Source organism: Pyrgilauda ruficollis, unplaced genomic scaffold, assembly GCF_017590135.1.
Source record: "Pyrgilauda ruficollis isolate IOZ18807 unplaced genomic scaffold, ASM1759013v1 scaffold114, whole genome shotgun sequence".
Taxonomy (NCBI): domain Eukaryota; kingdom Metazoa; phylum Chordata; class Aves; order Passeriformes; family Passeridae; genus Pyrgilauda; species Pyrgilauda ruficollis.
In genome coordinates, this window is record NW_024509655.1 from 801110 (window position 1) to 814478 (window position 13369).

General features: G+C 45.3%; 2 protein-coding genes across 7 annotated transcripts in view; one reads left to right on the forward strand and one right to left on the reverse strand.

Annotated features, from left to right (window-relative positions):
* WDFY3 (WD repeat and FYVE domain containing 3) overlaps positions 1-3918 on the forward strand; it is a 154170-nt gene extending 150252 nt beyond the window's left edge. For all 5 annotated transcript variants that reach the window (XM_041479802.1, XM_041479793.1, XM_041479773.1 and 2 more), the window contains one exon: positions 277-3918. In XM_041479802.1, the coding sequence (XP_041335736.1) occupies positions 277-397 (121 nt within the window). In that variant the 3' untranslated portion in view covers positions 398-3918. The remainder of the gene's footprint in view (positions 1-276) is intronic.
* A 2984-nt stretch (positions 3919-6902) lies between these two features.
* Positions 6903-13369, reverse strand: part of PPM1K (protein phosphatase, Mg2+/Mn2+ dependent 1K) — an 18736-nt gene continuing 12269 nt past the window's right edge. For both annotated transcript variants that reach the window (XM_041479835.1, XM_041479824.1), the window contains exons 5-7: positions 13142-13286; positions 12185-12319; positions 6903-11670 (exon numbers count right to left, since the gene is read on the reverse strand). In XM_041479835.1, the coding sequence (XP_041335769.1) occupies positions 11539-11670; positions 12185-12319; positions 13142-13286 (412 nt within the window). In that variant the 3' untranslated portion in view covers positions 6903-11538. The remainder of the gene's footprint in view (positions 11671-12184; positions 12320-13141; positions 13287-13369) is intronic.

Consider the following 13369-nt stretch of genomic DNA (forward strand, 5'->3'; position numbering starts at 1 on the left):
ACTGGGTCAGAGATGATATTTCTAGTTTGATCTGAGTCTAAACTGGTGACAACAGCTGTTGTTGAGCTATCTGTTACACAGTCTCATTGCATTGACTCTGTGGTGATCATTTGAGTTAAATTCTGCTTCTGCCACACTGCATTGCATCTCCCTGTCAAGGTGAGTTAGGACAGTTTTCTGGTGTTTGAAGTCATGGTGATAATTCCCACAACTCAACAGAAAATGGGTAGAAATGGGGAGGACCTGCGTTCAGTGATGGTTGTTTATTCTCCACAGGTGCAGCCGGTTTCAGTCAGAAATCAAACGGCTGAAGATTTCATCTCCGGTCAGGGTGTGCCAGAACTGCTTCTACAATCTGCAGCACGAGCGGGGCTCAGAGGAGGGGCCTAGAAATTGATGGGGGCCTGGCAAACCTCATCCAGCCCCACTGTCACTCCAGGAACCAGTGAGAGCATCGGAAGGAATTGGAATATTGTCTGTTTACACTTATGTTTATACTGCATTCTAAGCACTAAGAGTAAAAAGGGATCATTGCATTGGTTTGTGTTGACAGAAGGCAGACGAGGCGAACAGCATAAGAAGAAGAGCAAGGCCCAGGAAGACATGGTTAATAACCATAAATCCAACAGAACTGGCAGCCCCTGAGCCCATGCTGGGGTGATGGTTGCAAAAATCCTCACTTATCCGAAACATCCCTTCTTGTCTTGTTTTTGTAGAGTTAGTCATATTAACTGGGGGGAGGGAGGGCAAGGCTTTTTAGAAGATAGTTGTAAATCTGCCTTCTTCACAAGCAACTGTGTATATTGTAAATAGGTATAACGGCCTTTTTATCTAAATATGAACTTAACTGCCTGTTACATGGGACTTCAGATTAACCACTGTACTTTGTGTGGCATCTTTATCTCATCTATCAATTTAAATATGAATGTTAAAAAACAAAAAGAAAAAAAAAAGAAAAACAAAAACAGAAAACTCAAAGGCATTATGTGTATTTCTGTTAAAAATCCAGTCTGTGCATGTTTGTTCTTTCAGTTGCCCACAGTATCTTAATTTAAGTGAGGCTATTCATAGAATTACACAGATTTTTTTCAAAAGAAAACATTTTTGAGAATAGGAACTTGGAGTATTTTATTCTAGCTGTAAGATAACCAGGAACTAAATTGTACACTTGTGTTGCGTTTTATACCAAAATATTTACCACCTCAGTGTTGTTCATATTTAATAAGGTCTCTTTTATACATATGTCAGAGCTACAGTTTTGTTAATTACTTACTGTTCATTAGCAGCTGATTCATGCAGTGCAAGAACCAGCTTTTACCTTCTTTAGTCAATAGCAATTGGCTTTTGCATATAGGTACAGAATTAATTCCTTGTGCATAAAATTGAACTGCTGTTGTCCCATAGCTTCTCTGCAAAAAACCTTTTTGTAACAACAGGCATTGCTCTAAAGCAGGGTGATCTTGGTTATGTCAGAAATGCTCCTTGGAGCTCTCTTTGTCTTTCAGCACACACCATCAGCTTGAGGACAGCAGTAGATTTCCATTATGGTTTTTAAGTTTCAATATGAATTTAATTGCAGTATTTTTTTACTGCTCTGTCATTTATTTTGCACTACATGTGGGATGAAGTAGAGACACTGATATCTGCTGGGATTGGAGTACGTGCATTGGGATAGGCCCATGGACTTAATTTCTGCATGAGGTCTTGCCAGTGGGTTTTTGTTTGGGCAAAGGGGTAGAGGGAGGGCAGCAGGCAGGCTGGTGGTCGGTTTGTTTTTGTTTTTTGACATATGTGTATATATTTTGTAAATGGGTGACAAACTGATCTAGAGCTAGGTATATTCACAATGGATTATTTTAAACAGAGGTAAGGATATGACCCAGGCCAACAGAAGACAGGTGGCTCTCGCAGTACTTGAGTGAATGTTGTCACTCAAAGGGATGAGAGTATCCTTCACTTGGAATGACTTGAGCAGGCTCTGGCCCTGGGACAGCAAATCCTTAAAACCAGCATTGTTGTTGGAATCGCACCATCAAAAATTCCAGGCCCTCTCTGTTGGGGTGAGCTACTTCCAGAGGGTCCCTGGCACTGTGGGGGCACCCCTGCCTTCTCTTGATTTGAGCTTTTAGCAGTGAATAGTTCGTTAATTCTGACCACTTACTATTTACCCTGGTATCACATGTTTATGCACTGAAGGTTAAATATGTATTTTGATACTTGTTTGTTTATTATGTATGTGCTGGTCTGTAAAATGAGATATATTCCTGTTTAGGTATGTATACTAGGTCCCCAAATGAGCAGAAAGACTTCTCTATAGCCCTTGCACACTGTTGAGTAAATGCAGGTTTGTTGAGCTTAGCTGACCCAAATTTTGGATCCAAAGAGTGATGGTAAAGTAGCCACACTGACTACTGGCTACCTGGCAGATTTGACCCTAAAACAGGAAGAGGTTCTGGGTAAGCATGTGCAGAGCACTGGAATTTCTGTGTTCAGCTGTTCTCTCTAACGTTGCCTTCACCCTTCCCAAAATGATGCAAAACCAGCATAGTTCAGAAGACAGGCTAGTGGCCTTAACGTTTTCTGTTTGAAGAAAAGGCTGTTTTGACAACTCTTAAATGCCTTTGAGTCCACAGTTTTTCTCCCCTTGCCTCCAGATTTCCAAATCATCCCCAAATTTAAGGAAGCCTTCTTCTCTGTGGACTGCAGCTTGTACAGCCACATGGTTAAACCCTAATAAAAGCAAGGCTATGACAACAACACTGATGTGGTCCAACACTGCAGCCAGGACAGAGTCCTGCTGTGGGGTCCTGAGGGTGGAGCTGTCGGCCACAGATGCATTGTACGGGTGTTGTTCATGCCCGCGGCATTGGCAGCACACTAAAGAAATCCTTATTCCTTACAAATTCTGCAGTGTGCAGGCTAAGCCCAGTTTACATTTTGCAAGCAGACCACCACAGCCCTCTGACTTAGTTCTGTTCCCAAAAAAACATGGTTTTGCTTGTTGGAGGCGGAGGGGGACAAACACACCTGCTCATATTCCCTTTGGCAGCTGGTGCTGTGGGCAACTGTGGTGTTCACATGGGAGTGGGGTTTTTTTCCATTTCATTCGAGCTTCTAATGCAAATACTTGCTTTGTTTTCCATGTAAAAATCTGTTGAGCAAAAATTTACTCATTTACACTAACATTAGTAGACTGTATTCTCTGCAAGTACCTCACATGTCTTCTCCTGCCTTGTTCTTTGTAGTAAACTTATCCATGTACTCCTAACATTCGTTTGTAGTGTGCAACTGTAATGTCATGCTTTTGAGAGGGGTTGGCTGCCTCCAGCCAACATTCATCAGTTCAATAGCAAAACACTTTAGATAAGTTATTTTGCACTTTCTTATGTATAAAATTGGTAGAAACTTATATTTGCTTTGGATCATTTAAAGACTCCTTTTGTTTCGGTAAATGAACTGTGTATAAAATACTTATGCAGTTAAAACTGTTTTTAGAAAGTATTTTTAATTTCAGCAAGTTTGGTTACTTGTTGCATGACTATTAACACAGCTGACTTTTTGTGTCAGTGCAATGTATATTTTTTTTGTTCTGTTATTAACTTGTAAGCCCTAGGTAAACGGCCATTTATTTGTACAGCATCAGGAGTAAATTGAAGATAACTGGCTGAGACTGGAGTGTGGAATTTTGTACTATATTGCAGAATCCAATATCTGTTTTTTGGTGGTTACGTAAAAGGCCTGACGATTTACTATCTAGTGTGCAATCTGTGATATCTGAATGTTCATTGTATATTTGTCTCCAATGCAAAAAGGTAGAGTAACACGATTACAACAATACATGATTAAATGCAATAGTTCAGGTACTGAAGTATTTTTTTTTTTCATTTCAAATAAATACCTGCTGTTTACCACCAAAAAGCTGGTTTGCATTTGTTGGAAAGACACATCATTTGCAGTTGAATAAACGTTTTTAACTCAGGAGTGGTAACTAATGAGTAACATTTTTCTGTGTGATCATGAGGAGTAAGTTTCTATTACTTGTCACAGTTTTGCTTTCTGAATGTGAGTATGCCCATTCATGATGGTGCAGCATGAAATCATGTGCCTTAGTTTGTTCTTTTTTGCTTTAAGTTGTAGAGTGTGAATTCAGCAGAATGTGGAATCCTCTGATATCACAGAGCTTTTCCCCACCTAGGCTGATAGAGAAGACTTAACCCATGATGCTCTGCAGCACTACTGCCAATCCACATCAGATTGCCTCCCCCACTGGCCAGCTGACACTGCCCACCCCCGTTACTCATCCCTCATCCCCCCTACAGGTTGCTGCCCTTTGCCCGCCCCTGTGCCCCCAGGTCATTGGTCACTGACTCCACGCTTAAGTTGTGCAGAGCACACAGTGCTGTCTTTGGTCCCTCTGGTGTGGTGGGTGTGATACACCCCTGGCTGGAATGTATCATGCGAAGACCCTGGCTTTCCTCCGCTGAGCTATCTTTGGTGTGTGCATGGACTGGAAATGGCTGTTCCTGTGGCCTTACTTCTGAAGGAGATACCTCAAAGAAGGCTGCAGCATTCCTACCACCCTGCCACGCTGCAACAGCAGAATGTGACAGTGCATAGAAGAACAGGCTCTGCCAATACAGCGAAAGCAGACAAAAAAGAATTAAGTCATGCTGGACAAGGGCAGTGGAAAAGGAGGGAGTTAGAGAAGCCATTTCCATGGCCTTGCTTAGGCATGTCTTGGTTATATAGGATGGTAATGTCCACTTTTCAAAGGTTCAAGTATTTCACACTCGGCCATTTCCACATTTTAAATCTTTCAACACACTAAAAAAAAAACCGTTTCTCTTCAACAGTTTTGGGGGAGTTACTTTGCTCAGCAGCTGCAGACACTTGACAGCTGCAGCCTGAGTGTCCTGCTGCCAGGGAGCAGGTCATGGATGGATGTTACTGAAGCACTCAGCCAGGTAACCATACCAGCTCTGGGCTGTGGGGTCTAGCATTGCCTCCCACTCTTTTTGGGGAGAGATTTCCTACTAACAGCAGCTCCAGACTGCTCTGTGCAGCTGGGTCAGTTACTGTATGCAATATTTCAAGCTCATTTTCCAGGCATGATGGAGAGCAGAGGTGCCAGGAACAAGCACTGGGAAGTGGTGGAGCCCACAATCCTGATGGACCTTTTGACTGGGAAAGTGCAGTCCTGGCCCTGTAAAATCCCAACAGGCATCAGCTGGGCCAGCAGCCAGTTTTGCAGTGAAATGAGGCACTTGTTGAGTGACAGGGCAGCTCCTTGCAAGTGCCCCAGCCTTTAGCTCTGGCTCCACCACCGTTCCTGCCAGGTGGAAGCACTGCCCGGGACCAGGCATTCCATTTAGCAGGTAAAACCAAAGTTGTGGCCAATTTGCTGTGACCGAATTGTCTTTCATGACAGGTGCAGTAACTCAGTTCAGAAAAGTGAGGCTGAGCTGCTTTCCAGGCTTGATGTTCCCTATAAAGTGCATTAGTGTTTTTAAGGCAGTGGGACACATCTCCATGACAGGATACAGATTTGATTCAGTAGTGAGGTTACTGTGCCACACCATGTAGGCAGGAGGATGAGGTAAGCAAGCCCAGGAACGGGGCTGATGCGCTGGGAGTCAAATCCTGCCCTGTCTTCCTGGGGAAGAGTTGTGTGGCACTGTGTTGAATGTGGGCCCAGCCCCCCAAAAAAGGCCAATTTGTAAGGAATGGCACCAAAACTTGGTCACGGATGAACCTAAATGCAATCCTGCCTGCACCAGAGGGCACCAGAGCCCCTGGTGCAGGGGCAGAGACAATGTCTGGGTGGGAGTGTTTCCACTGCCAGCACTGAGGTGGGGGCAGGTGCAAAAAGGCTCTGCCGAACAGCAGTGATGAAAATCCTGTGCGGGTGAGTGCGTGGGGTGGTGCTCACAGGAGCTCCGGAAGAGTTCTCAGCTCTTCCCAGGCCCAGGTTCTGAGAGCTTTAAGCTCTCCTTAAAGCTTGGCTGCTCTGCCCAGACCATCTTGAAGCTGGGAAAGGAACCACTGTGGTGCTGCTGGTGCTTTGCTGCCCTGTTCTCACAAAGCAGCAGCTCACAGGGATGCTCATTACAGGATGAATGCTCCAACTGCAGAGAAGCCTGGGAGCCATTTCCCAAGTCCTGTGAAAGGGCAGATCTGGCCAGCAGGTTTTCCAACACACCACCCAAGCTCTCCAAATTTACCCATGTGAGCAGTGATTACAAGACCACCATGGGATATGGGCATATATCCAAGAGCTCATCAGCTCCAAACTGAGCTGAGATGTGGATTGGCAACAAAGGAGAGCAAAAAAGGACTCTGCTCCTGAAAAGAAATGCTGGAGCTCAGCAGTAGGAAACTAAGACCTCATTGAATTCAAGGCTGCTGCCTTCAAGGGAGAGAAAGTAAAATAGGTTTGAGCCCAGCTGTGAAAAGCTGTATTAACTAAAAATACCAGTGATCTCAGGGTTACTTCTGCATCTGAGTTAAAACCCTCAGCTCTTACTTATAGTTTCTTCAAGTGTAATGGAGCAGCTTTGAATTCATGCAGCAGCAAAACTACATTTTCCTGCAGGGGCCAAATTTGTTTCTTTGCCCTGTGTCACAGGCTGGCATTGCTCACCATGACAGCCACCCAGGGAGACAGAAATAGCAAGTTAGAACGTGACAGCCTGGTGCAGCACAGCCCAGAGACAGGAGGTGCTTTGCACTGCTTATCTCTGGGAGAGCGTCTTTGTAGCCAAAGCCTTGGTTATCAGAAGCTCTTTATGGCAAGGACCGAGGCCCAGGGCTAACAGGACAGCTGTGACAGCTTGAGAAGCTGCAGCTTTTCAGGTAGTTGGCAATGCGGTGGAAGAAGAAAAATCCATTTGTAGTGACACAGCTCCTAGAAGCCAATCCTTTATTGAAAGCTCTTAAAAGCATTCCAGTACAGACTTAGCTGCTCTATTGTAGCTTTGAGTTGATGAAGATGAAAAAACATTAAAAAAAAAAAAAAAAAAAAAAGATGGGCACCTCTATAAAATTTCATAGTAGATTAAATTTGAACACTGATTACACCAAAGATAAATATCAAACCACAGAAATTACACACAGTCCTAAGGCAAAGCATGTAATAAATGTACACAATTGCACTTAAGTCTGTAAGAAAGTTATGGCAGGCACCACTGGCTCAAGCACTTCATATCCCGGGTCAAGAGGGCACCTGATGGGTATCTCTGCATTCAGAACAGCAGTTTGGAACCAAGGAATGCCCAGAGTGGTGTTGTACTGTACATTTGACTTCTTGGGTGAGTGAGCAATGACCTGGCAGTGCCCAACTGAAGTTTTTTAAGAGAAATTATTCCCTTAGCTAAAAATCCCAATGTCTTTGACAACAGCACATCCACCAGCTGAGACAGAAAATGTGGGTCATGGAATCCTGACCACTGGGAACTCAGTTGAAATCCTGTGGTGCGTCTAAGCTCCTTTCAATTTCCAAATATATAAAAAACGGTGATATTGCTGATTTCTCTCCACACCCCCATTTTCAGCTGCTCCAGGGTTATTCTCCAGCCCTGAGCATTTCAGCACAAAGGGACTAACTGTAATGAAGGCCTATATTAAATTGATTACTGGATCTCTGCCCCGTTTCACTCTCTTGTGCTATGGTCATCATCCACAGAGACCAGCTCTCCTAAATGCAGGCTGCAAATTACTTTTTTGGGAGTTCCCTCTATAAAGCATGAAACCCCCATCTTTGCAAGTGGCAGGGAGAGACTTAAGTTGGAAATCTCAACACCTCTCCTAGTAAATCCTCCAGCAACATAAGGCCACCCCCATGCCTGCCATATCCTCACAGTAAAAATGAATACTTAGCTGGACAGCATTTTTGTCTTTCTGCACCCACAGCCCACCCACCTGCAGTGCCTGTACAGGGAGATATTCCACTGCTCCAGGGGGGAAATTTCAGGCAGGAAAATATTCTTACCAATCCAATGGATTTCAGAATCCATCCCCCAAAAGGTAGAAGAAAGCAAACATTTTTTACAGTTTGCTCAGCAGGTCACCCCTAATGTTTGTTTCAGTCTGTGATAAACAAAAATTACTCTTTTTGCTGTAACCTCAGATGCACGGAAAGACAGTGAGCTAGAGAGCAAACATTCCATTTTGTTTCATTTGAAGTGTGAGATCCTTCACTGTCCTGGAATAATAAACCTCTCTGGCAGGCAGCTGTCATTTTAGAACAATTTGCTCTTTGTCCTCAAGCTGAAGGAGCTCTGCTGTGCGGGAGGAACTTGCCAGTCCCTGGTGGGGCACAGTGGAGCTGGTTGCTTGCAGAGCTGCCATGGGCTGCAGGAGGCCTCGTGACCAGATGGAAAACCTGAAGTGTTTATTAGGCCTGGCTGGGATGGAGTTCATTGCCCACGGCATCCTCACAGTGCTGGGCTCTGTATTGGCACCTGAAAAGGGGCTGGTAACACTATTAATTATCTTTATCTTGACCAGGTTTGGGGTTTTTTTCATTTTATTTTCTGCCCCCTGCCCTCACTCTGCTGTGGAGGGGAGTGATACGTGCAGCTTGGTGGGCAGCTGATGTTCAGGCTAGGTTCATCTTCCATGGTCCTTTTTGGCGCCCAGCATGGGACGTGGACAATGGCCGCTTTGTATCCAGTGTGTCATTGCTGCAGCAGCGGCAGCCTCCTGTGGGAGTCAGGGAGATTGCTGGCTGCACTGCTCATCTTTTATAAGGCTGAAGCTGGGAATGCGTTAGTACAAACAATGGCTCTGGGCTGTGTCCTGGCATGGATAGCCTTGCTGAGCTGTGGAAGCTGCCTTGTCTCCACAAGAGGATGAGGGAATACATCTCCCTCTCCCCACTCTGGATTGGTGTGGATGATTGTGCAGGGTCCAGGGGTCCTCGTTCATGTTTACATGAGCTGCTAATGCTACTAACACTGTTGGCACATAATGGGGTTGGTGGAATCTGCTGTGATCACAGTATAAGAGGAGATTTCTGGGTGAAGCAATACTGAAATGCACCCTGAGGTGGCTGTTCCCTGGCTGGCAGGGTGTGTGGAAGGATTTGGGCAGGTTCCTAGCACAGGTATCACCACTCAGAGCCTGGGACTTTACCCTTGAATGGGCATCAACCCTGGCAAACTGGTGTGTCACCTGATGGAGGGGTGCCTTGCCCACCCCAGTGAAAGCCAGCAGCTTCTGCCCCATACCGGAGCCTGGCCTGTGCCTACCCAGCCTCAGTTCAGCGCTCTGAGAGGGCTGGGCTTGAGGCGGGACTCAAACAACAGCAGCAACTACAGGAATTGCCCCAGGAGTGAAAAAGAAACTGTTCAAAGAAAACAATGGGTCCAATAGAAAGGGCTGGAGGTGAGATGGTGCCCGGGAGTCCTTCCCAATCCAAGAGTTTCTGCAGTAGTAGAGAAGCAGCAATAACAAAACCACCAATACACCTGAATCTAATCATCCTCTGTTTCACAGAGCTTTGTCTTATCATTTCCTTGGTAAAATTTCAAAGAAATTATGGGTGGATCCTTCCCCTGAGAAGACAGTTATGCTGTTAGGAGAAATAAAAACCCCCAACAGCACCCTTCCTGACCTCAGGCGAACACTGAACCCCAACTCTGAGGAAAATCTGAGTAGAGAGAGAGAATTAGGATTGTTAACCAGTGGTGTGCTCACTACACAGGCCTGGGCACCAGCATCCAGTACAGCAGAGATTTACAAACAGCACTGTTACAACCCAAGTAAGTACATTGTGCACACTGTGACACACCAAGTGATGGGACAGACAAAACCAGGGCACTATGCCCACTCAGTACTTAACGCTGTCAGCACAACACTCTGCTGGCTGCTGCTGGGCCTTCCACCACAGACAAGGAAACACTAATGGACTGACTGCCTAAGGGGTAACCCTGGATTAAAGGAAATGAAGAGATGTATTTCACACTGGAAAATCAGAATCAGTCCTGGATTAAAGGAAATTAAGAGATGTATTTCACACTGAAAAATCAGAATCAGCCCAGGCACCTCAGAATTTTTTTTTTTTTTTACAAGATGATTTAGTATCAGGCAACTTCTCTTTCATTTCGTTTTGTTTTTACAATTGTGCTACTGGAAGCATCCATAAAAGGAAAAATACTGTGGCAAGTCTAAGAAAAGACCAATTCTTCTCTGCCCATATTTCACTGCCACAGGAGCTGACAGCTGACATGGAATGGAGGAAAGAAGAGGTCTGAATGAGGCACCCTGGGACAGATCTTCACCTGTGCCAATATGTCACCTGCAGTCCATATCACAGCAGTGATCAGAGCTGGATCAGAGCTCTGGTCCCCCCATGCCTCACTGGATACAGATTCCCCTCCAAAAAGGGAACTGGAAACACTTTCTTTAAGTATAAAATTCCTTTCTGGTATCTGAATATCTGACATCTACTAGAAACAATACCCAAAACTTACAAAAATTACCTTACATTGTTATAATGCTCTCTCCTTTCTCTAGCTTGTTTGTGGCATTTTATACTTCCTTGTGTACCATGAAGAGACATGAGAGATCACAACTAACTCAGACACCTTCAGCAGAGGGCAGGAAAATCCTCAGGTATGTATGAAGAAATAAACTGTCTTACGCATCAGATCTTGAAGAGTAAACTCTTTGAAATTAGCTTATTTTCTTTATTAAAAAAAAAAAAAAAAGATATTCAAGTTGATGAGAGTCTCTGGATATCAAAACTGTGCATCTTTTCCCCTCCTCTGTGCTTATGTCAGGCACTGACAGCAAAGAGAAGACAAGGGGCTGCTTCATGGTCCACAGAGACTGCACAGGCTTTGGACCCAATGGAGAAAGGTTCCCATCTGTCCAACAGCACATGGCTCCAGCCTGGTCTGTCTCCTTGGAGCTAGAGGTTCACAGATGATGGCAGTGAGAGCACAAAGCAGCACTGTCTCAGGAACTTGTACAGCTACACCAAATGCCACTGGCATCAGAACCTAAACATTCTGAAACTTCTTTATTTTTCACCCACTTCTCCTGGAGCACAGGGGAGTTTCAGGTGGCTGCAGTAGAAGAAGACAACAAACCCTCTTTCTGTATACCTAAGAACATTGTGTGTTTGTTCCCCTGTGTTTTATCGGACAAGGAAGTCAGCATGTGGCTCAGGGACTCACAACTGCCAGGGAGCTGAGGGTCCTGAGGAATACAAGTAGGCATGAAATGACTGTGCACCCTCTCCAGCCTCAGGTGAAAGCCCAGAACCTCATCTGTGTGAACAAAGTGATGTGCGGAGCTGCTGGGGCGACAAACCCAGGGCACTGCCCCGATGCTGCTGGGAATAACGCAGGCAGCGAGACACGGTCAGCCGGAAGCAACACGGGCACTACACACCAAGGGAGCAGTGGCATCTTCTAACACTGGGAACGGAAGAGATGGACAAGACACTGAGTCAGCCTAGGAACAGATGGAGGTGTTCTCCTGTAGCATGCTGTGTCCAGGTGATGGCAGGAAAGGATCACTGTGGCGTTGTCTTCACGCCCACCTCCCGCTGGAAGCGAAGCTGCGGCTGAAGGAGAAGGTGATCTCCCCATTCTTGTACTTGCCCCAAGCTCCAAATGGCACTATGACAACTGTGCTGTTGTCTTCAGAGCCGAACTGCACTGCCTGAGAGAAGAAACAAAGTGTCAGCATCAGTATCTTGCTTGGAAAGGGAAACAAGTGTCTGGCTTCACCTGGGACGGCACACCCTGAGGCCGGAGACTTCCTTGACCCTTCCCAGTCCTGAGGCCTGAGACTCCCTTTCCCCTTCCCAGCCCTGATACTCCATTCTGATATGCTCCAGAGCTTCCCATAGGATATGCCACCATCCAGAACCAAGGTCAGAAACTGGCCATTTCTGTCTATGACAATGACATTTTCAGCACAGGCAGAAGCTGCAATTACAATCCCATGCCGTTCAGTGGACAGCGAGCTAAACAAGCTAATTGACATGATGCCTGTCAAGGATGTGGCGAGACCCAGGATAAGGAAAAGGCTGGCCAGCAGGATTGGTCATTGTCCCAGCCTGCACTGTTCAATTCAGTTGAATGTGTGGTAATGTGTAAACAAAAACCTTGCTTTTTTAAGCCAAACCAGCCCAACCAGGAGCCCCTGGTGCCTAGAGCAGTGCTGGCATCACCTGCTCAGTAACCACATGGGCGGCCTCAGCAGGGTCATGGCACTGGCTGATGAAGTCGCAGATCTCCTGGCTGTTCACGATGAAGTTGATGCCGTCGGTGGTCAGCACCAGGAAGCTGTCATCTGCGTGGTGCAGCTGCAACAGAGGCACATGGGATGCATCACCCTGGTGAGTGCTGCAAGGCAAGGGAACAGCCCCCATGGTTTTACACTCTTGCAAAGCACTTTTATTTTCTTGGGGTGCCGTGTGCTCTCCTGAAGCTGAGAATTTCAAGGAAGACATGCTAGTGCTGCAGTTGTCTCCCTAAACCCCTAGTGGGTGGCATTTTATTGGGACAAAAACAATATAAGTTCTTGGGGCCCTGGGAGGTGCACTGGGGAAAAGTAACAAACAGAATATGAATTGGCAGGAGACCTTCCTGCCAAAGTGGAGGTTGAATACCTTCTGGGTGTTTAATTTGTTTTCTAGATGACTACAGAACTATGGTAAGACACATGCAGCTGTCCTTTCCTCCTCCCCCTCTTCATCTCAACTGTGCAAATCTTTATACATCCTACTTTTTTGATGGCAGCCCATCCATATCCCACCCAGTTCTCAGTGATGGTTTTATATCAGCATTAACCTCAAAATTATTCATTTGACCACAGGACCCAAACAATACTAACACCTGTAATGCATATCATGTGTTATCTTTCTTCCCTCATCATATATTTTGCTGTGAGAAGTGAGATTTAGAAGTTGATCTGGTTGACTTTAGTACCAGATTCCTTTCTGTCCTGTTAGTATTAATCTGAAACAACTTAATGAGAGTTGTTCTGTGGTTATTTCAGTAAAAATCAATGCATGGCCATCAGGTTTCACCTGAGCTTCTGTTGTGTGGGTACCACTGCTGCATCAAATACCTATGAAGCCCTTAGTCCAAGTGCTGCTGTCCCTGTAAACCAGACCTTCTTTTACCTGAACCCTTTTTGTTTCTGGCTGGGCTATCACACCACTGTTTTTAAGATCCAAATCTCCTATGCTCCGTGTCATTGCAAGTCTAGCATTCACATGAGGTTGTCCCAAACTGTTCCAGGAAATGAAGCCACCACACTTCTTAATCCTGTCCAGAGGTACCAAAAAAAAAAAAAAAAAAAAAAAAAAAAAAAAAAAAAAAAAAAAAAAAAATTGTTATTTTTTTCAATC